The 24,262-nt window shown below is 44.4% G+C and overlaps 1 protein-coding gene across 3 annotated transcripts in view; it reads left to right on the top strand.

Annotated features, from left to right (window-relative positions):
- Positions 1-24,262, top strand: part of MYL4 (myosin light chain 4) — a 34,640-nt gene that overhangs the window by 2,798 nt on the left and 7,580 nt on the right. For 2 of the 3 annotated variants that reach the window (XM_030799733.1, XM_030799734.1), the window contains exons 2-3: positions 17,540-17,702; positions 21,943-21,970. In XM_030799733.1, coding sequence (XP_030655593.1) covers positions 17,574-17,702; positions 21,943-21,970 — 157 coding nt within the window. In that variant the 5' untranslated portion in view covers positions 17,540-17,573. Of the gene's footprint in view, positions 1-17,212; positions 17,307-17,539; positions 17,703-21,942; positions 21,971-24,262 lie in introns of those variants that run through there. The other variant, XM_003270700.2, reaches the window with a different exon arrangement.

The following is a 24,262-nucleotide window of genomic DNA, read 5'->3' as shown; positions in this document are numbered from 1 at the left end:
AACCCTGTCTCTACTAAAAATACAAAATTAGCCAGGCGTGGTGGCACATGCCTGTAATCCCAGCTACTCGGGAGGCTGAGGCAGGAGAATCGCTTGAACCTGGGAGGTGGAGGTTGCAGTGAGCTGAGATTGCACCATAGCACTCCAGCCTGGGCAACAAGAGCAAAACTCCATCTCAAAAAAAAAAAAAAAAAAAAAAAAAAGGCCGGGCACAGTGGCTCACACCTGTAATCCTAGCACTTTAGGAGGCTGAGGCAGGTGGATCACAAGGTCAGGAGATGGAGACCATCCTGGCTAACATGGTGAAACCCCGTCTCTACTAAAAATACAAAAAATTAGCCGGGTGTGGTGGGGGGCGCCTGTAGTCCCCAGCTACTCGGGAGGCTGAGGCAGGAGAATGGCGTGAATCCGGGAGGCGGAGCTTGCAGTGAGCCGAGATCGGGCCACTGCACTCCAGCCTAGGTGACAGTGCGAGACTGTGTCTCAAAAAAAAAAAAAAAGCATCTCCTTTCTGATTGTTGTTGACCAGGTTAATACATCTGTTGTGGTTTCTACTCATCCACAGCAAAGCCACATTGTTTGAAGTACTTTGATGGGGTATTTTGGAGTGTTTTTACTTCCTTCTCTGCTCCTAATTGACCTACTTAAACTCACTATTCATCAACCACTTGGGCATCCTGCTGTCATCCGTTATCCAATGTTTGGCTAGTGAGTGGAGTTGGGTTACAACAGCATTATTCCAAAAATGGAATTGGAAAATTATTTTTTCTCCTAAGCCTGCTTCTTGGTCTATTTCATATTCAGTCAGATTTGGAGGCTGGCATTTAGGGAACTATTCAAAAAGCTAGACATGGTATCATTAGCAAAATGTAGGTCCCACGGAAACATAGCCCAGAGTAAGCGTACTCTCCTGAAGTCTTTCAGTCCTCCTTGTCTGTACCCTTCATTTTGTCCCTGTTGCATGTGGTCTTATGGCCTCCTTACCTGACCTTGCACCCCACCACCCCCACCCCACCCTCACAATGTTTATTCTTTGGTCAAATCATCCTCTTCTTTTAGCTTCTCTAATGACACCATCTCCTAGCTTTCCTCCTACTGTTCTGTTTTTGTTTGTTTGTTTGTTTGTTTGAGAGAGTCTCGCTCTGTCATCCAGGCTGGAGTGCAATGGCGCTATCTTGGCTCACTGCAGCCTCCGTCTGCTAGGTTCAAGTGATTCTCCTGCCTCAGCCCCCTGAGTAGCTGAATTTACAGGTGTGCGCCACCACACTCAGCTAATTTTTGTATTTTCAGTAGAGATGGGGTTTCGCCATGTTGGCTGGGCTGGTCTCGAACTCCTGACCTCAAGTGATCTGCCTGCCTTGGCCTTCCAAAATGCTGGGATTACAGGCATGAGCCACTGTGCCTGGCCTACTGCTCTGTTTTTTAATCGGTTTCCTTTGCAGCTCCTCTGCCAGCCCCTTTAATATTAAGCGTGCTTCAGGGACCTGTTCTAGGCCTTCTTCTCACCCACCCTACACATTCTTCTTAGGACGGTTTTAGGCAAAACCAACCTTCCTTCCTTCCTTCCTTCCTTCCTTCCTTCCTTCCTTCCTTCCTTCCTTCTTTCTTTCCTTTCTTTCTTTCCTTTCTTTTGAGATGGAGTCTCACTCTGTCACCCAGGCTGGAGTGCAGTGGCGTGATCTCAGCCCGCTGCAACCTCCACCTCCCAAGTTCAAGCGATTCTCCTGCCTCAGCCTCCCGAGTAGCTGGGACCACAGGCACACGCCACCACGCCGGGCTAATTTTTGTATTTTTAGTAGAGATGGGGTTTCGCCATGTTGGCCAGGCTGGTCTCCTGACCTTAGGTGATCCACCCACCTTGGCCTCCCAAAATGCTGGGATTATAGGCATAAGCCACCATACCCCACCCCTATCCATTCTTGTGGCCCCAGTTTCTCATCTACAAATGGTTTGAAAAATTTGTGTCTCCAGCCAGACTACTTTTTAGAGCTTCAGGCCCAAATGACTAACTGCCAAGAGGACATCTTTATCTGGATGTCTCATACGCACTTTGTTCGGAATGGAACCCCTCATTCTCTTAAAATATTTCCTATCCCAGTTTAAGATATCACCATCTTTCCCAATGCCCAAAAGATTAGATAAGGGTTAGTTTAACAAGGTTTGTACAGATTTCTTCCAGCCTCAGCTCTGTCTCTGGTGATAAGAATGGCTTTCTCCTGGTACAAGGAGGGCATCTTTTACATGGGAGTTTTATCTCTTGGTTTCAGTAAGAAAAAGGAAGGCCAGAGTGCTCTTCTCACATATGCTGTTTTTCAAGTGTATATTATTCTCAAAATAATCCTTATGCCAAAGTGGCATATATCAGTGTGGCATATTTTGACTCTACAATTCCAATATCTAGTCACAATGACCTGCCAATTTTACCTCCTAAATATATCTTCATGTTTCTTCCTTCCTGTATCTTACCTACCTCCAAAAATAAGTCTGATTGTGTTAGGACTCCTCTCCCTGTCTTCCCCCACCCCCCCAAATTCAGGACTTACCTTCAGGTCTAGTACCTGCCTCTTTATTCAGCCTTATCTCACTCATCTCTCCTTTATAGTCCACCTTCCAACTACATAGAATTTTTTTTTTTTTTTTTTGAGACAGGGTCTCCCTGTTCCACCCAGGCTGGAAGCTTACTGTAGCCTTAACCTCCCAGGCTCAAGTGATCCTCTCACCTTAACTTCCCAAATAGCTGGGGCTACAGGTGCATGCCACCACACCTGGCTATTTTTTGTATCTTTTGTAGAGACAGGGTTTTGCCATGTTGCTCAGGCTCTTCTCGAACTCCTGAGCTCAAGTGGTCCACCCGTCTCAGCCTCCCAAAGTGCTGGGATTATAGGTGTGAGCCACCATGCCCAGCCCCTTCATGGAACTTCTTTTTTTTTTGAGACAGAGTCTCACTCTTGTCACCCAGGCTGGAGTGCAATGGTGCAATCTCGGCTCACTGCAAACTCTGCCTCCTGGGTTCAAGCAATTCTCCTGCCTCAGACTCCTAAGTAAGTAGCTGGGATTACAGGTGCACACCACCGCACTGGGCTAATTTTTTTTTTTTTTTTTTGAGACGGGGTTTTGCTCTTGTTGCTCAGGCTGGAGTGCAATGGCATGATCTTGGCTCACCGCAACCTCTGCCTCCCGGATTCAAGCGATTCTCCTGCCTCAGCCTCCCAAGTAGCTGGGATTACAGGCATAGACCAACATGCCCGGCTAATTTTGTATTTTTAGTAGAGATGGGGTTTCTCCATGTTGGTCAGGCTGGTCTCGAACTCCCAACCTCAGGTGATCTGCCTGCCTTGGCCTCCCAAAGTGTTGGAATTACAGGTGTGAGCCACCGTGCCCAGCCAAGTATTTTTAGTAGAGATGGGGTTTTACCATGTTGGCCAGGCTGGTCTCCAATTCCTAATCTCAGGTGATCCGCCTGCCATGGCCTCCCAAAGTCACCCACTCTCTTGCCTCACAGGCTTTGCATGTACTGCACTCTCCCCAGAACCCTCTTAATTCCACTCTTCATCTTAATTCTATCTTCATCTGGCTAGCTCTGCTTATCCTCCAAATATACTTCTTTCAGGCCTTTTCTGCTCCTCTGGGATAGGTTGGCTCTCCCTGCTATTACTCTAGTGCTACCAGACATGTCATTACTCCCATCACTCTTTGCTGTAATTATCTGTTTAATTGTCTACTTCTGGTCTAGCCTATAAGTTCCATAGGGCAGAAGCCCTGTCTGCCTTGTTCCCTGTGTATTCTTGACACTTAGTACAGTATCTGGCATATAATGGGAACTTAGTATTATTTGTTTAATGAATGAGTAGAGTAATTCTAACTCACTGTGTTCCTAGTATTATTTTTGTTTGTTGATTGATATTATAGACTGGTTGCATCTCCTCAAAATTCATATGTTGAAGCTAACCCCTAGTGTGGCTGTATTTGGACATGGGATCTCTAAGGAAGTGATTAAAGTTAAATGATATCATAAAGATGGGGCCCTGATCCGACAGAATTAGTGTCCTTATAAAAAGACGCACCGGAAAGTTTGATCTCTCTGTGGGCATTCACCAAAGAAGGGTCATAGGAGGACACAGGGAGAAGGCCAACATCTAGGAAGAGAGCCCTCACCAGAATCTGTTTTGCCGACACTTTGATCATGGACCTCTAGCCTCCAGAACTGTGAGAAAATAAATCTCTATTGTTCAAGCCACTCAGTGTGTGGTATGTTGTTATAGCAAGCCCAGGTAAACTTATATAATTGATTATTCTGTTTATGTCTTGTCTCCCTAATGCAAGGGCCAAGTCTTATATTTCTCGATATTGTTCTTTGAAAAACACCACATATGTAGAAAATTCTTAAGAAATATTGACTGAGTGATTAAAGTGGAAGTCTTTCTACATATTATTCTTTCTTCCTGAAATACATTTCCCTTACTCTTTGACCAGTGAAATTCTATTTATCCTTCAAGCCTCAGCTTCAGTATCACATCCTCAGAATATTCCTAGACCTACCTAATTTAAATTCTTAGCTCCACTCTGTTATTCTCTCTCATGACATTTTTGTTCGTTTCTTTCATAGTATGTATGGTAATTTTAATCGTATTTGTTTAATATAAGCTGCATTGAAGGCAGGGACCTTGGTTTGAACATTATGTCCCCATCACCTAGTTCAGTGCCCTGCACAAATATTATAAAATATATAAATATTTTTTGCTCTTGTTGTTTTGTTAAAATATTATAATATTTCGCTCTTGTTGTTTCGTTAAAATATTGTAAATATATAAATATTTTTGAAATATCTGATGATTGAATGACTTGATCACTTAATTTCATCTCACTGATCTAAACATGATGCTTTTTTTTTGACTCCCCCTTTCTGGGTCCAGAGAACATGCTGGTCTTGCACATAAATCCTTAAGGGTTTTTTTTTTTTTTTTTTTTTTTTTTGAGACGGAGTCTCGCACTGTCGCCCAGGCTGGAGTGCAGTGGCGCCATCTCGGCTCACTGCAAGCTCCACCTCCCGGGTTCATGCCATTCTCCTGCTTCAGCCTCCTGAATAGCTGGGACTATAGGCGCCCACCACCACGCCTGGCTAATTTTTTGTATTTTGAGTAGAGACAGGGTTTCACCGTGTTAGCCAGGATGGTCTCGATCTCCTGACCTCGTGATCTGCCCGCCTTGGCCTCCCAAAGTGCTGAGATTACAGGCATGAGCCACCGCACCCGGCTAAATCCTTAAGGGATTTAAAGTCAAGGCAGTATCTGAAGTATTGAGACTATTCAGAAAATGCATCTTGATTGAGATGAGCTCTGAGATGTGCTAAATGGCCTATGACTAGGGCGCCTAGGGCTGACTCAAAAGCACAGGGAAATAAACTACAGATAGCACCCAAGTTATGATATTTTGACTTTACCATGGTGTAGAAGCAATGTGCATTCAGTAGAAACTGTACTTCAGATACCTATACAACCATTCTGTGTCTCACTTTCAGTACAGTATTCAATACATGAGATATTCAGCACTTTATTATAAAATAGGATTTGTGTTAGATGGCTTTGCCCAACTGTAGGCTAAGGTGAGTGTTCTAAGCACGTTTAAGATAGGCTTTGCTAAACTATGATGTTCAGTAGGTTAGGTGTATTAAATGCATTTTTGACTTGATATTGTCAACTGATGGTGGGGAGCATCTGTAATAAAGGCAGGAGACTAAAAGCAAATTAGCTTGTCTGGACTGGAGGCTGTATAAGCTTGGTTGAAATGGTGGTGTTGGGGACAGCTGATAAAAACCTTTGGGCTCCTGGCTGATGACTTTAGTTTTGATAAAATAGACCGAAGGAGCTGTTGATGATGATTGAGCTGGAGAATGACCTCATGAGACCAGAATTCGAAAAAGATTATGCTAACAGCTGAGGATTATGTGCATTGGAGGAGAGAAAGACTAGGGGCTAGGAATGCAGCAGAGAGGCTGCCAGGGAGTCTGGGCAACTCTGAATATTCACTATTCTAGGATCTTAGATAGTTGAATCTGAAAAAAGAAAATTTAAACAGTTTCGAGTTACTAATTTAAAATGAGAAATATTCTTATCCAATTCCTTGTCCTGAAGGCATTCAGATTCTAACCAGAAGACTGCTTACTGAGTACAGACTTAGAACAAAAAGAGTAAATTTAGTGATCTTAGTGGCTGTTGTCTCTTTTTTTTCTCAGAAGTGACGTATATACCTGACTACTAGATAAAAAATACCTATAGCATCTGGAGTGGATGCCCACCAAATAATAGATTATTTGCTTCTCTCTTTTCTAACTAGGCTCTAAGCAGCCTCATTTTTTCTGTGGGTAAATTGCAGAGCAATGGATTAAACGCAGATTGATTATAATTTAGTATTCAGTATAGACCGTAGCTGTCTTGAATAGACTTTGTTTTTGTTACCCATATGTGATTTGGGAGATAGAGGCTGATCTAGGTTTAAACCAGACTGAGTTTGGAGAGCCTCAGATGAGAAATATCCAAAGGTTAATTGAAAACATGAAGTTTGGCCAGGCACAGTAGCTCACGCCTGTGATCCCAGCACTTTGCAAGTTCAGGAGGATCACTCAAGGCCAGGAGTTCGATAACAGCCTGGGCAACAAAGCGAGACCCTCATCTCTACAAAAAAATAAAAAAAATTAGCCGGGCATGGCTGTGTATGCCTCTAGTCTTAGCTACTTGGGAGGCTGAGGTGGGAGGATCTCTTGAACCTAGGAGTTCAAAGTTGCAGCGAGTTAAAATTATAGCACTGTATGGCCAGGCATGGTGGCTCACGCCTGTAATCCCAGCACTTTGGGAGGCCGAGGCAGGTGGATCACGAGGTCAAGAGATCAACACCATCCTGGCTAACAAGGTGAAACCCCGTCTCTACTAAAAAAAAAAATACAAATTTAGCCGGGCGTGGTGGCGGGCACCTGTAGTCCCAGCTACTTGGGAGGCTGAGGCAGGAGAATGGTGTGACCCCAGGAGGTGGAGCTTGCAATGAGCCGAGATTGTGCCACTGCACTCCAGCCTGGGCAACAGAGCGAAACTCTGTCTCAAAAAAAAAAAAAAAAAAAATTATACCACTGTATTCCAGCTGGAGAGATAGAGCAAGACTTTGTCTCAAAAAAAAAAAAAAAAACAAAACCTCACAAAAACAAACAAGGAAAGAATTTGGGACTGGAGAGAGAGAGTTTTCAGGCAGAACTAAAAGCATCTTTTAGTTGTGCACCTTCTTTCAGTTGTACGATCCTCCCGCCTTGGCCTCCCAAAGTACTGGGATTATAGGCATGAGCCACTGTGCCCAGCCTGCAGGTACTTTTCCTAAGATGAATAAGAGACCATTCCTGGCCCTAGGGAGCTCACTGTCTGGTGTAGAGGATGCAGACATACAAATACGTAGTTTTAGTATAATGATAAATACTTTCACAAAGATTTTACAAGGCATTACATTAACAAACGTGTACCTGTAATCCCAGCTTCTTGGAGACCCTGTCTCAAAAAAAAAAAGTACCTGCATACTGTAGGTGCTCGATACTTGTTAGTTGTAGTAGAGTCTTTTTTTTTTTTTTTTTTTTTTGAGACAGGGTCTCTGTCACCCACACTGTAAAGCAGTGGCGCCATCTCAGCTCACTGCAACCTCTAGTTCCTGGGTTCAAGCGATCCTCCCACCTCAGCCTCTGGAGTAGCTGGGACTACAGGCATGTGCCACCATACCTGGCTAATTTTTGTGGTTTTTTTTTGTAGAGACAGGGTTTCGCCATGTTACCCAGGCAGGCCTTGAATTCCTGGGCTCAAGTGATCCACCTGCCTTGGCCTCCCAAAGTGCTGGAATTATAGGTGTGAGCCACCATGCCTGGCCTCAATAAGTGTTAGTTGAATGAATGAATGAGAGTAATCTGAATGAGGGAGAGGAGAGTTGGTGGCAGAACTTTGGTGTTACAAGCATAGCAGAGAAGGCCCAAGACAAGCACACTAGATCTAGTCACAGGGAAGTCACTGGTGGTATGCTAGAGAGGAAGTCAGAATTCAAGAAGTAAAAGAGGAAGTCGGTGGAGAGGGAAACTGAGAAGAGAGAATAATCTTTAGCATTAAAAATATATCCCCAATTGCTGAGAAAGGATTTGGGCTCTTTTTCCTCACTGAGAGCTACCCATGCTGTGGGTTCCAGGGACATCTCTTCCACTGATGTCTCCTTGCTTCCTTGCCCCCTTGGGGGCTAGGCTTCTCCCTCAGAGAACCCTTGTGTCAGTTCTGCCAGCTCCCACGGTTGTCTTAGCATCCTGCATTCTAGTCTCAGGTCAGTCATAACTCAGTATGACGTTGGGCAAGTCACCTCCTTCTCTCTGGACCTCTGAAGTTCCTTGTAGCTGTTAGCATATCTGGGATGGTGCAGTCTGGATGACTGGTGAGGATTCCAACTTGCTCTCTGCTGCTTTGCAACTATAAATCTCTGCCAAACACCAGCTATCCTGCCCTCTGCTTTAGATCCCTAGGTAGACTTTAACCCACCTTAGGCAGGCTCCCTCCCAGTGTCCTTCTCACAGGATTCAGTTCACACATATGTCACTAGACAGCACTGCCTTGATTGCAGTACAGAAATGAGCTTCAACCATTTAAACAATTGAGTGATGAGGCTGAACATACAGCATTCTCCACCTATGCTAAAGCAGTCAAGGAAATGAAGTTTGAGAGGATGATTTAAAGTGTTGGCCAGGCGCTATGGCTCATTCCTGTAATCCCAGCACTTTGGGAGGCCAAGGCAGGTAGATCACTTGGGGTCAGGAGTTTGAGACCATCCTGGCCAACATGGTGAAACCCTGTCTCTACTAAAAATACAAAAATTAGCTGGGCATGGTGGTGGGCACCTGTAATCCCAGCTACTCAGGAGGCTGAGGCAGAAGAATCGCTTGAACTAGGGAGGCGGAGGTTGCAGTAAGCCGAGATTGAGCCACTGCACTCCAGCCTGGGTGACAGAGTGAGACTCCATCTCAAAAAATAAATAAGTAAAAAATAAAGTGCTGTGATAGCTAGTTTTAGTGTGGTCCTTGAACTTTGATTTTAGACACCTTTCCCCTCCTTTTCTGCTTTCATTTTTGGTGTTCTGGGCCTTATGAATTATTAAGCCTTCAGGTGATTCATTGCTTTTTTTTTCCTCCCTCCTTGGTGGGAAGGATTCTTATATACAGAGGATTGGGTTAATCATTCTCCTGATTTATGGCCTTCTTTCTTCAGTGGTCCATGCAAGGCCTTTCTTGTTTAATTACTTATTTATTTTCTTTTCTTTTTTTTTTTTTTTTCTTTTTTGAGACGGAGTTTTGCTCTTGTTGCCCAGGCTGCAGTGCAATGGCATGATCTCTGCTCACTGCAACCTCTGCCTCTCCCAGGTTCAAGAGATTCTCGTGTCTCAGTTTCCCAAGTAGCTGAGATTACAGGCATGCGCCACCACACCCGACTAATTTTGTATTTTTAGTAGAGATAAGGTTTCTCCATGTTGGTCAGGCTGGTCTCGAACTCCCGACCTCAAGTGATCCACTTACCTTGGCCTCCCAAAGTGCTGGGATTACAGGCGTGAGCCACTGCGCCTGGCCGGATTACTTATTTATTTTCTTTTATCTCATTGCCCCACCCATCCAAATCACACCCACTCTAGGCAATTATTGAATATTTTACTGTGTATTTTTTTGTTTGTATGTGTTCTTGGATAACGGGTAATGCTTCTAGTATGTGTGTATTATTAAAAATTTTAATAATATTTAGCTCAATACACCCAAAATGTTATCATTTCAACATGTAATCAATATGAGATGTGTTACATTCTTCGTCTTCTTTTTTTTTTTTTTTAAGACGGAGTCTCGCTCTGTCGCCCAGGCTGGAGTGCAGTGGCGCCATCTCGGCTCACTGCAAGCTCCACCTCCCGGGTTCACGCCATTCTCCTGCCTCAGTCTCTCCGAGTAGCTGGGACTACAGGCGCCTGCCACCACGCCCGGCTAATTTTTTGTATTTTTAGTAGAGACGGGGTTTCACCATGGTCTCGATCTCCTGACCTCGTGATCCGCCCGCCTCGGCCTCCCAAAGTGCTGGGATTACAAGCGTGAGCCACCGCGCCCAGCCCTCTTTGTCTTCTTTTTTGAGACAAGTCTCATTCTGTCGCCCAGGCTAGAGTGGAGTGGCTCGATCTCGGCTCACTGCAATCTCCGCCTCCGGCGTTCAAGTGATTCTCCTGCCTCAGCCTCCCGAATAGCTGGGATTACAGGCATGTGCCACCACGCCCAACTGATTTTTGTATTTTTGGTAAAGAAGGGGTTTCACCATGTTGGCCAGGCTGGTCTCAAACTCCTGACCTGAAGTGATCCACCTGCCTTGGCCTCCCAAAGTGTTGTGATTACAGGCATGAGCCACCGTGCCCGGCCCACATTCTTTTTTTGTACTTCAAAATCCAGCATGTATTTTCCTGTTATAGCATATCTCAATTTGGATGGTAAATTTTCATTATAAACACTTAATCTGTATTTAGAGTTCATAAAATGCACAGTCAAAAAACTAGATTCATATACCTAAGTTGTCCCAAGCATACTTAAAAGTTTTCTAATAATCAAATATCAACAAAGTATTTTTCTTTAATGTTTACATGCAAACTGACAAAACTACTTCATATTAGTCACATTAGTCATATTTATTTTAGCAGAATTGACCTGACTTTGAAGTAAAAACATATCAGTTTAAAACTACATCTGTCCAAGTTAAGTAAATTCACCAACTCTTGTGTCAACTCAGTATTATTAACATGAAATTCAAAGAGGTATTGTATAAATTGAAAAAGCAACTCTAAATTTATTAATATCAACAAAAAGCAACTCTAAATTTATTAATATCAACAAAGCATTCTTTAAACTTTTCTTGTTTTTGTAGCCAATTTACATAATACTGTTTATTACAATTAGAATCTTCTGCATACTTATGTTGAAATAATGTATATTGATTTGTATTGTGAAATGTTTCAATTTGAGCATAAATTCTTGCACCTATCTAGATAAGTCAGAGATGTTTTCTTTCCTTGAAGCTTAAATTTATTTATGCATTTATTTATTTACTTATAGACAGAGTCTCATTCTGTTGCCCAGGCTGGAGTGGAGTGGTACAATCTTGGCTCACTGCAGCCACTGCCTCCCTAGTTCAAGCAATTCTCTTGTCTCAGCCTCCTGAGTATCTGGAATTACAGGCATGCACCGCCATGCCCAGCTAATTTTTGTATTTTTAGTAGAGACAGGGTTTCATCATGTCGGCCAGGCTGGTCTTGAGCACCTGACCTCAAGTCATCTGCTTGCCTCAGCCTCCCAAAGTGCTGGGAATACTGGGCTAAAACATTTCGACTTCTATCTTTCATATCCCTTTTTTTAAATTGTCAGTTAAATATAAACGTACTATCCTCCATATCTCTTAGCTTTTCTTTTATGTTTTCTATTTCTTTGCCCTGTTTTTTTCTTCTGGGAGATAGTCTCTCTTTTGTTTTCCAATTCCCTAATTTGTTTCCCAGCTATATCTATTCTGCCACTTTTGAAATCTATCATGTGCTCTATTTTGGTGATTACTTTTTCATACATAAGGTATCTGCTTGTTTTTTTAAAAATTTTTTTCTTATTTCATCTATTATACTTTTTATAGTTGATAATCTGTTTGTTCTTTACATTTTCTGGTCCTGGTGTCATATTAGTAATATTTTCCTTTATCTCTTTTAGCACGATTTTTGGGCTACTTTTAAAATCTTGGTCCATCTGTTGTCATATTTCCACTTAAGTTACACTGTGTAATCAAGTAAGTTGTATCCCTTCGGATGAGTTGTGCTATTCAGGTGTCTTGTTATTTTGTCCTTGGCCATACAGGTTGTTCTGTCCAGCAATGCATACTAGTGCCATTGAGCTTAGAAGTTGAAGGCTGGGGATGAATGAGCCCTAAAACTGAGAACCCTTGGCTCCCAAACTCCCAAGTCCGTCATGCTCAGACTCATAAAATAACTCTCCATGTCAGGGCTTCACCCTTTGCCGTCCTGTCAGGGAAAAGCAGCCTTAGGAGTATAGGCGTGAGCCACCGTGTCTGTGGCCAAAACACTTCTTAGAGTGTAGTTCACATGCCCTGGAAATTTAGAGAGCTCAGGAGGGGGAACATCTGTCTAAAGTTGGGTTGCCCCTTACCTGTTTTGATCACAAGTACAGTGCATCTCCAGTGCTTTGCTGTTACTCTTACCAACACCCGGACCACAGTTTGAGTTATGGCAAGTGAGGGAGTAGCACTGTTTGTCATAAGACAGTGGTGGAGGAAAAGAGAGATCAGAATCCTGAGAGCTCCTTTATTTTTTTAATCATTCCACAGCTGTGCCTGGCTACTTCCTGCCTCTAATCAAAGCCACGCTTCTACCACACACACCAATTCAAAACAAGGTCCTGTCATTCACCCAAGGGGTTTCTCGAGGTTTTCTTCATTTCTTGATATTTTCTCTTTGTAACTCTTCTGCGGGTGATCTTGGGATAGGGAGCCACAGTCACAGTAGTTCCATCAGGATCCAAGCTTAAAGATCTTGAGTAGTTGCTTTGTGCTAGACACTTTGTTCTACATGTGCCACCTGTATTAACTCATTTAATCTTCACAACTACCTTGTAGTTATAACAGCCACATTTTACAGGTGAGAAAACTGAGGCCTAAAGAAGTTAAAAAGTAGCCAGGTGTGGTAGGGTGCACCTGTAGTCCCAGATACTTGGCAGACTGAGGCAGGAGAATCACTTGAACCAGGGAAATGGAGGCTGCAATGAACTGTGTTTCACCACTGCACTCCAGCCTGAGTAACAAAGTGAGACCGTGTCTCAAAAAAAAAAAAAAAGTTAACTAACTAAGCCAGGACTCTAAACCAGGCAGTCTGATTCATGAGTCAGCCTTCTTAACCTCTGCCTTGCAGTGAAACCCAAATTATCCAGTGCTCTCTATAGGGACGACTGACATAGTGTTGGCCAGGGCATTGCCCTGTGATGTCCAGGCTTATGAGACATTGGTCAGAGGAGAGAGAGAGAGGGTGACAGGAACAAGGCATTAACAGCCAGGCTAGCTGTCAGCAGCATTTGATCCCAGGCAGGAGACTCTAATGGACCTCTGTCTGAGCAGGACACAGACAGGCTCTGTGTGGTTAGAGATGAAGGGAGGAGGAGGAGTGAGCATTTGCAAGCTCAGCCCAAATGAGGGCTGATGTCACTTCTCCTTTGTGCATTTGTGTCTGAATTTGACATCTGATGTAAACCGGTTGGTGTTAAATTCTGTCTTGTGTTTTCAGTCTGCTGAATTGGAAGTCCCTCATGGGAGCATTTGGGTGAGCCTCAGCAACTCTGGCTCAGAAACCACCAGATGTTTCCCAGAGAAAGTTGTTTGGCTGCCAGTACCCACTGCCATACTTGCCTCTTCACACTACTACATCTCCTTCTTTCCTTGGCTCTGATGGGCCAACACATATTGTAGGGCAAGTCTGTGTCATAGGCCCTGGGAAGGATACTCTTGATTGGTAAGATTTGAAGGTGAAAGTCACTGGCCATGAAACAGAATGAAGACCATAAGAAGATGGAAGCTCGGACTCCAGCTAGTGGGCTCTAATGAAGCGTGGCGTCATGAATTTTAGTAAAAACAAGACCAGGGGTTGATATGTTGCTTCTTCATGCACAGCTCTTTCCCTGAAACCACAGCTCTCCTCCAGTTGTTTCTGAAGTGCCAGGCACTTTTTTCACTGGGGCTGCTGAAAACGAATCCGAAACTGATTTGAGGAGCATCTCCTCCCCTGCTGAGGCACCTGTGCCTAAGGTTTCAGGTGGTTGGGCGAGCCTTCTCTGAGTGTTCTCCGTCAGACAGGCTGCCTGGCCCTAGAGACCTGCCACGTGCTTTCTGAGCCACAAATATTTTACACCAGGAGTTCCCAGCTGCTGCCCTTCCCCCCGCTTCCATTCCTTTCCACCTCTTCCTCATTCCTAATCCCACACCTTAAAATCCCTTTAGCCACTCTCACCTTACCTTGTCCCTTTCTCATGTGGATCTCTCTCTGGAAGTTCCAAATCTGGGGAGCCTGAATGCACCTCTAGCTTCAACCTGCTTGGCAAAGGAAAGTGAAATGAATATCTTTGAATGTTTCCCACGTGGCAGAGGTTGTTCGCGGTGCCTTACTTACATTATTTCATACAAATCTCATGACAATTTGTAAAGGAAATGTTTACCCTCAAAGGTCCTGAGGCTACTCGGGCCTAGATTAGAAAGTGGCAAAACCAGGCTTCAGACCCATCACTGTCTACCTCCAGAGTCCACAGTCTTTGCGTGATTTTGGATGTCTCCGGAGCCCCATTCGGCTTTCCCAGCTTTCTAACCTCATAGCTCTGTTCCAAAGCAGACTTGATATTTTGCTTCGTAGAATTTAGAAAAGAAAGGGGAGTGGGTTGGGGGAAAAAAGGAAAAGAAAAGAAAAGAACAACCTTCCAGCTTTTTCTTCTGAGGATCATATGTCTTTGTAGAATAACTACAACAATAACATAATAATAACTTGTTGTGTGTGCGTGTGTGTTTTAACTGGAAGGGGGCATGTGTCATTCAGTGATTATTTTAAAAAATTTTAGGCCGTGGAACCATTAGAAAATGATACTGTTTTACATACTGGGAGCTCCAGTATGTAAAACACAGGAGTGGTGGTGACTGAAGAGATGGTGGTGGAAGGAGCTCCAAGGCCTGGCCTTTCTATGTCCCCTGCAGCCAGAAGCATGTCACCTATAAAGCAAGAGAGCAAGACTGCTAGTCTCAGGATTCTGTTGAACATGGTTTGAAAGTCTCCTGATTGTTTTTCCTTTTAAAATAAGCAAGCTGAGGCCCAGAGAGGGGAAGTGGCTGGCAGAGTCAGGACTAGTGCCTGGGTCTCCCAGCTTCTATCCTGCAGCTTTTTATAGAAATCCCAGTTTGTATTATTTTTGCACAAACTCCGCAGGATGCAGTCCAGGAAGGGATGCAGGTGGAGGTGGAGAAGGAGGAGGGCCTGGGTTTCCACTTTTTCTCTTTCCTCATCACCAACAACCTGAACTCCCAACCCCTGTGGGGAATGGGGTAGGTCAGGAGAGGACTGACAGGGATTATAGAAGAGTGCGAGCGAAGGTACAAGGGATCAAGTTTGGTAGCCGACAAGGAAGAGAGGTGAGGCAGAAGATGAGGGGAGGAGGTGAGGTACATAGAGCAAAGGAGCCGCCATCCCAACTCAGGACCAGGGCTGGGCTAGAATCTGGGCCCTGGTCTTGTTCTAGTATTCCCTTAAGCAAGTCCTGGCCCTTTTTCCTGCCTGTTTCCATTGAGGGCTTCTCTGTCACCACCAGTGAGCATGTATAGGCTACAGGAGGAGCAGTGAAGAGCAGTGTGCTACAGAGAGCACTGCACCCCGGGAAACAGAATTAGTTGGCCCAGCTCTGCCTATAAGTAGCTGAATGTCTTGAGGCAACTTAAACATTTCCCTGGACCTTAGATTCCTTGCCTGTAAAACAGGATGGGGCCAGATGATCTCCAAGGGTCCTTCTGGCTCTGAAAGCAATGATCTGGGGCATGGAACCTGTAGTTAGAGAGCTGGGGAATGGGCAGATTTGGGCTCCAGAGCACCCCGAATTGCAGGCTTAGGAGCTAACAGCAACCAGGATTCTGTAGTCTAGCAATCTTGCTTTACAGGCGAGGAAACTGGGCCTAGAAAGGCAAAGTGATTTTTTTTGCTTCTCTCAGCTTTATTCCTCTTTTCTTCTGAACTGTAGAGTCTAAAGATTCAGCACAAAGCAGTTTTGTGTAGTGGATACATAAGCTTTTTTGTTGTTATTTTTCTGAATTATTTTGTTGACTTTCAAAGTTTTTTTACATAAACAGTAAATGCTCGTTATAAAAATTTCCATTAATACAGGAAGTGAAAAAAGTAAAAAACTGCAAATTGCTGTTATCCTCCCACCCTTACCCCCAGGTCCCCGGAGGTGTCTCTGTTAACAGTTCAGCGTGTATCCATCCTGACTCCTCCAATGAATGCACAAACTTGTATGTCTCTCCCCCACAACTGGATTATCATATATATTATTCAAGCATAGACTTTAGAATCAGACATATCTAGAGTCTAATCCCAGCTTATAGCTAATTATTTGAGTGACCTTGGCCAAGTTGTTCATCCAGTTTTAGTCTCATTCTCCCCGTGTGTAAAATGAAAATAATAATAGTATCTACCTGGCCTGGCGTGGCGGCTCACGCCTGTAATCCCAGCACTTTGGAAGGCCGAGGCTAGTGGATCCCTTGAGCTCAGGAGTTCAAGACCAACCTGGGAAATTTAGCAAGACCTCATCTCTACTGAAAAACAAAAAACAAAAAAACTCTCCCAAAATTAGCCAGGTGTGGTGGTGTGCACCTGTAGTCCCAGCTACTCGGAAGGCTGAGGTGGGAGAATCGCTTGAGCCAGGAAAGACGAGGCTGCAGTGAGCTGTGATTGCGCCACTGCACTCCAACCTGAGCAATAGAGTGATACCTTGTTTCTGTTAAAACAAACAAACAAACAAAATAGTATCTACCTTATAGGATCATGGTGAAGATTTAATGAGATTTTATATGAATAGCACTTAACAGTTCCTGGTACTGATAGTAGTAAGCACTACACACACACACACACACACACACACACACACAGAACAGAATGAGTTAGAGGTAAAGTGAAAACTAAACCCCAAGTTTTCTGACCCTCAGTCTCCTCGACTTTCTACCACATCTCTCTGCTTCTCTCCTAGGTGCCTAGGCATGGGTTCAGTGCTTGCTACTTGTTGAATGAATGACTGAGGTTGTGTGTAAGGGGGTAGATCTAGGGATCTGAGGTCTGTGGAGTTCCTGGGATGCCTGCTCTGGAAAATGGAGGCTTTCATCCTGTGAGTTGGGAGGGTGTGGGGCAGTGTGGGTTGGCTGGACCAGCTGTTGCTTCAGAGCTCCATGCCTGGAGAGTTGGGCCTCTAGGCAGAGCTGAGGGCCCAGAGTGGCTCTCAGCTTAAAGGAGCTTGGCTTAGAAAGAATGTGCAGTGGGCTGCCTCTGCTCGGGAGGGGCTAAAAAAAGCCTCACCCTCCCCTGGGCTTTGTGTGAGGGTTATCAACTGCTCAAGTCAGCTCATCTCTCTGGCTGCTCTGGCATATTTGAGAAGGTCTGTTTCCCTGGTCCTTCTGGGTTTCCACCAATTGGCAGGAAGGGATCAGCCTGTCCTAGAGGTGAAGAGAGAGGTGTGGCGTGAAGGGGAGGGGGCTAGTGGCCCCAAACCTGGTGACAATACACAGTTGTCAGCTGTACCCTGCTGGCGTTTCTTCCTTTTATAGTCAGCAGCAGTTGCTCTTGCTTTCACCCAGCCCCTCTGTGGGGGCTCCTGCTCAGGATAAAAGGCAAGGGAGGCGGCCCAGGCTCCTATCTCGTCTCCCAGACGCCACGTCTGTTGGTTTCTTCTTAGATCACTCCTCTGCCAAAGATCCCAACGAAACAACATGGCTCCCAAGAAGCCTGAGCCTAAGAAAGAGGCCGCCAAGCCAGCTCCAGCTGCAGCCCCTGCACCAGCCCCTGCCCCAGCTCCTGAGGCTCCCAAGGAACCTGCCTTTGACCCCAAGAGTGTAAAGGTAAGTGAGGCTCAGCCATTGGGATGGAGGTGGGGATGACATTCAGAGTCCTTTTGCTCTGGAGCTTAGCGATCTACTTTATGTGGGCTGGACTGGGATGAGGACTAGGGTGTCCATGCCCCAGACTGCAGTCCCATGGGGCAGTGGAGCGGGTGTTGGGGCTGATGAGGGGGAGATTGGGTCATAAACCTTTTCCGTCAAGAATGAGGTGCTGCTTTGAGGGAGCCCTGTCCTACTACCCTAGATTTGTGCAGCTAAGTTGGGAATGGGGGGAGATACAACCAACCATCCATCCACCCTTTTATAAGGCGTTATGAGGACCACCACAGCAAAGTAAAAGAGACTAGCCTTTTCCTAGGAGGTAGTGGGATATCTTTATGGAGAACAGACACATCATGGCAGCTGCCAGTATAACTTGGAGTAAGTGATATAAACAGTCAGGGAATATCCTCCCTGTGCAAGGCAGTTTGGGAAAGGCTTCACTCGCAAACACTCTTACGGCAGGTAAGGGCAGGGTGGGAAGGAGGTTGTGGTTAAGGTAAGAGGAGCCTGGATTCCTCTATCTCTTTCCTTACCCAGACGGGCCTTTCCTTCTGTGGCCTTAGCCTGGGTTCCTATCTGTAGCATGCAGAGGACTGGCCCACCCTGGGCTGAGACCCTCTCTCCAACCGGGTCAGGAAGCTGGGCCTGGTTCCTTTGCCCCACCCTGCTCTCCTCACACAAAACATTCCTCTCCCTGGAGCTGGTGTGGGCCCTGCCTGCTGACTCAGTCATTTTAGACCTCCCAGCTCTCTGGCCCAGCTGCTGAAGGAATGGAACTGATGGGAGAGGGGTGGCCTGAAGAGGGAGGGGGCCAGAGACCTCTGGAGAGGAGCAGTTTTAAGCCTTGGCACCAGAGTGGAAAAGGTCAAGTGGCTACTGGTATGAAGAGCTATTAATAACAGCTTGGGAGTGCTGAGCCCCCAGGGATCTCAGCCTTAGGACAGGGCTGGGGGTGGTGAGGGATCAGGTCAAAATAAGAGCACAGGACCAGGTTCTGTGACAAGCAGGCAGGGAAATTAAAACCCAGAGCTCTAATTGTATGACCTCCCTGCCCTCTGAGAATTCCTCTCATACCCACAGCCGGGATAACCCTACAATTATTATGCCAAAGACCCAGTCACCGCAAGGGACAGGAGTTAAGGTGGAACTGTTTAGCCAAGAGATGGAGGCAATTGCCCCATTTCTGAGCTTGGTTATGGCTCACTCTGGGGAAACTGAGGCTACTGGAGGACCCTGAAAACACCTGCAGGTTTTCTAGGTCATACATCACTCCATTTACAAGCTGAGCCTGGCAGGAAAAGCTGACTATTTCCCCCTTCAGGATCCCTCCTCGCCTTTATTTCTGATTTGTTCCCATAAAGCACTGTGCCTTTGGGTGGGTTGCCAGGCCTGGTCCCTGGTGTCTGGGCAACAGCTGCCTTGTGGCATCAAACTGGTGTCCTTCTCTTGGCCTGCCACTTTTTTCATTCACTCTCCTCTCTCAATTTCTCTCCTGTGAGAAATTGCACCCCTGGTTGCAATCCTCTTTTCCATATCTGCATCTTCATGGGGGTTGTTGAAGTTGCTTTGAAGTAGAAAAAAAATAGGTATCTTTTATGAGAGCCATTTTCCCTATTATTGTGTTATACTTACCCAGTTCCTTTGATTAGAAGGTTCTTTACTCCAAGACAGAGCAGAAGCCAGATGAGGTGACTCATGTTTATAATCCCAGCCCTTTGGGAGGCTGAGGCAGAAGGGTCATTTGAGGCCAGGCATTTGAGTCCAACCTGGGCAACATGGCAAGATCCTTGTCTCTACAAATAAATAAATTATAAAAAAGATTCGAAGATAGAACAGAAGCAAACTTCAGCCCAATGTGTGCAGTTATGACCACGTCTATTGAGATTTTATGTTTTTACATTAATTGCTCTTACATGTTTATTCCTGGTACTTAAAGCATTGCAAAGTAAGGCAAACTGTGCCTCAGAGAGTGAATGCAGAGCATCCTTCACCCCATCTAGGGGGTTCCTTTAACTTTCTGACCACCCCCTACTTTTGGCAGTCTATTCCTAGCCACAACTAGTTTTCTTTCCAACCCAGTTAACTCCCCACTGCTCCAACCTCTTCCCAGCTCATGGCTGCCACCTCTGGGTCCTGATGAATGGAGGTCAGTTCTCGGAGATGAGACGGGATGGGCACAGCACAAGCAGCAGCAGAATTAGGACTAGGAATGATGGCACTTGAAGAAGTGGCTCCAGGATGGGAACTACCACCAGTGGAGAGGGGATGGGATGGGATGGGGTGGGATGGGGTGCATAAGGACCACGAGGTAACATACAAGATCTTAAATCAAAATGACGACTTGGGCTGGGTGTGGTGGCTCACGCCTGTAATCTCAGCACTTTGGGAGGTCGGGGCGGGTGGATCACCTGAGGTCAGGAGTTCGAGGCCAGCCTGGCCAACATGGTGAAACCCTGTCTCTACTAAAAATACAAAAATTAGCTGGGCGTTATGGCGGATGCCTGTAATCTCAGCTACTGAGGCAGGAGAATCACTTGAACCTGGGAGGCGGAGGTCGCAGTGAGCCAAGATCACACCATTGCACTCCAGCCTGGGTGACAAGTGCAAAACTTCATCTCAAAAAATAAGAATAAAAAATAAAATAAAATGATGACTTATGCTTGGCTATTGTCATTCACTCTCCTCTTTTGTACTCAGCATTAGATTATTATGCATTATGAGGGAGAAATCTAAAATGTATTACTTCATTCAACAAATATTTTTTTCAGTGCCTACTATGTATTGTTCATTTAAGTGAACAATAACAAGATTCCTTGCCTGAGGGAACAGTGGCTTCAAGGAGACAGAGTGCACATAAAGTCGTGACTGGAAACAATTAGGAAGTGCGGAGGGCCCATGCCAATTACTCTTGCTGTCCCAGAGTGCCTAAGAGTGTGTCAGAAGACAAAATTAGAAGGCATTTTAGTTTAAAGATCTGAACTGGCTTTTATGTTTGAGTCTAGAATCTGGCAACAATGAGCCAAGCATAGGAGGTGGTATTATAGACAAAGAAAGGCTGAGGTAAGCAGAAACGAAGAGCAAAATGCAAATTGTTCATTGCAAAGTTACTTTTCTTGTAAAGGTTAAAGTAGATGGCACTTTCTTATCAAGCTGGCTGAAACTGTCGTGTTTGGATATTTGGCTATTATCTCTTACTTTCCTGATTTCTTGGAAAATCAGATGAACAATGTAGTTTCAGCTTGGTTACATGGAACTTCAGCATGAGTGAATCTATTTTGGTTTGGTCTGTTGGGCCTAGTGTAAGAGCTCAGTACAAACCAATGGCCTCTTATAAATTGTACTTAATGAGGGATATGTGCTGAAGGAGGGGTTGGAGTGGGATGCAGTGTGGGAAGCCTTCATTGAAGGGAGTGGATTTAAAATCAGAATCAAATAGAAAGAGCAGTCCGAGGGTGGGGAGTGGTGGTGCCCAAAGAGGGCAGAAGTGCAGCTTGTCAGAGGACTATGGACTAGGAAGAGATTGAAGGGGCAACAGTGAGGGCACTTTGTGGGTGGCTAGGATGAAGAATTTACCTCAGACCCAAAGGCATTGCAATAGGCAGTCTGCGTAGGTTCTAGAATTATCTAGGGAATTTTTCTTTCCCTTTCCCTCTTACCTGGAGCCACACTTAATAAGTGGTATTGAGAGAGCTTTGGAGTCTGCATTACAGTTGTCCCTCGTTATCTGTAGGGGATTGGTTCCAGGACCCCCATGGATACCAAAATCTAAGGATGCTCAAGTCTCCTATGTAAAGTTTGCGTATAATCTACACACAGCCTCCTGTATAATTTAAATCATCTCTAGGTTACTTATAATACCTAGTACAATGTGAATACTCTCTGATAGTTGTTATGTTATATATTTTTTGTATTATATTTTATTGTCGTGTGGTTATTTATTGTTTTCTGAATATTTTCAATCCAGAGTTGGTTGAACCTGGGGAGGAGGGCCGACTGTATTTTATAGCCTGTCAGTTGTGGCTCATTCATCAGGAGACTTGTGTTTTACCCTTAGCACAAGTCTCTTTCCCTGCTTATCAGTGGCCTGCTGGAGGTGGCCAGACTGTATTGGAAGCCACTTCTGCTTCTACTTCCCTTTGGGGGCCTTTACAATTGCTTTTAGCAATCCAAGCCCTCACTCTTATTTCCCTCCCTACAGATAGACTTCACTGCCGACCAGATTGAAGGTGAGTATGGACCACCCCACCTCTCCATCTCTATTGCACTTTCCTGGAGGAGAAGGAGGAGGAGGAGGAAGAAGAAGAGGAGGAGTAGTTGTCCTCATGGTAATAGTAATCACTATCATCATCATAGCAAACCTGTATTGAGCATCTACCATGTGTCAGGCACAGTCCTAGGCACTTTATATGGATTAACTCCTTTAATTCTCATAACAATGCCATGAGGTAGCAATTGTTACCTCCCCCATTTTACAAGTGATAAACTGAGACACATAGAGATTGGGTGACTTGCCCAGTCTCACATGGCAGTCAGCAGTAGAGCTAAGATTCAAACTCGGGCAATCTGATTCCAGATCTGTTTCCTCAACTACTCTGCCAGACTGCTTGGAGCATAGTAGATGCTTAACAAAAGTTAGTGCCTTTTTTTGTTGGCCCCAAAGATCTATCTAAGATATTTGGAAGCTCTCATTTCTGTTCCCATTATTGGAAAGCCCTCTGTAGTTTACCAGCTTCCCCTCCTCCCACCATGAAGTCTGCCAAGATGCTAACCCACTAATGGTGGCAGCGCCAATGAAATGTTTTATCATGTGATGCTCTGTGTCCCCAGCTGTAACACAGGACTCAATGTCATTGCAGCGTATCCCTCTGTTTCCTCCACCAAACGCCTCTAGGACATAAAATTACAGGAATTGGAAGGGACCTTGAAAAATCACCTAATCCAACCCCCTCATTTTAAGCACATACTCTCTTTTAAAACTTAAATGAATATTTGCACATGGTAAAACAAAAAAGCAAAAAAGCACACACATATTACTTAAAAGTAAATAATAAAAAATAAAAATCCTTTTTTTCCATGCTGATTCCTCTCCCAAAGACAACCACTGTGAACAGGTGTTTATGTATCCATTTAGAAAAATATATAATGACACATGTTTGTGTGTATGTATGAGTGTATACAGTTTATACAAATCAAGCCATGTGATACACATTGTCCACCTTTTATTAAATATATACTTGGATTTAATAATATATAGTATTTGGATATCTTCTCAAAATTAACACAAACAGTTCTACCTCATTCTTTTACACAATTATATAGACTCTCACACACAGATGTACCCTTTTAATTTAATCAGGACTATATTGATAGGCTTTCAGATTGTTTCTGGTTGGAGGATATCAGCTTTCTTTCACCTGTGGCCTTCCTAGCCGTGGTTTAAAGGATGGTGCATTTTAAATTATAATGGTTATTGCCAGGTTGCTCTCCAAAAAAGTGAAACCAGTTTACCCACAAATGCAGCATGAGAGCTGGCATATGCATTCTGAAACTAGTGAATTGAGCCTGACTCTGTTTTCGTAATATTCAGTGGATACTCACTTGCAGCATTAATTTCAATGCATTTTAGTTAAATATATACTTACGTGGATATAGAAACACAATGACACTAGTGAGGACTGGAAAATCAACGAATGATTTAAAATTTTAATTTCCCAAATGGCCAACTGAAACAGATGGTTATCTCTTCTCTCCTGAAGACTTTCAGGGCTGATGGGGAGGGGACAACTCATTCTGATCTTTTATCCCTCCGACCTTGAAGACATTTTTCCTTCTGTTGAATCAGAATTGTTTTTTCTTTAATTTTACCCCAGCGATCTTTTCATTTGTTTTTTGGTGAAGATGATAATGGTTTTCTCATTGTCATCTTGGTTATGGTGGAAAGAACATAATTTGGAATTAGGAGACTTTCGTATTAGCCCTAATTCTTCCATTATTGGCCATGAGACTTCGGACAAGTCACTTCTTTAAATCTTAATTTTCCTATCTACAAAGTGAGGGTATTTGGGTTTCAATTCAGAAATTCTAGTCCATTCAGCATCCTCTAGATATCCTCCATCTATTTGGAGATAGTTTTCAAATCTCTCCTAAGAGTTATATTCTCTAGGTGATATGCCTCAATTTATTTATTTTATTTTATTTTATCATTTTATTTTATTTTGAGACAAGGTCTTGCTCTCTCAGCTAGGCTGGAGTGCAATGGTGCTATCATAGCTCACTGTAACCTTGAATTCCTGGTTTTAAGCAATCCTTTCACCTCAGTCTCCTGAGTAGCTTGTACTACAGGCATGTACCATTGTTTTTATGTTTTGTAGAGATGGGGGTCTCGCTATGTTGCCCAGACTGGACTCCAACTCCTGGCCTCAAGCAATCCTCCCACCTTGGCCTCCCACAGTGCTGGGATTATAGGCATTAAGTCACTGTGCCTGGCCTCCCAATTTCTTTTGTGCTTTTTTTTTTTT

The sequence above is a fragment of the Nomascus leucogenys genome, chromosome 19, assembly GCF_006542625.1.
Source record: "Nomascus leucogenys isolate Asia chromosome 19, Asia_NLE_v1, whole genome shotgun sequence".
Taxonomy (NCBI): domain Eukaryota; kingdom Metazoa; phylum Chordata; class Mammalia; order Primates; family Hylobatidae; genus Nomascus; species Nomascus leucogenys.
This window is presented reverse-complemented; position numbering and strand designations above follow the sequence as displayed.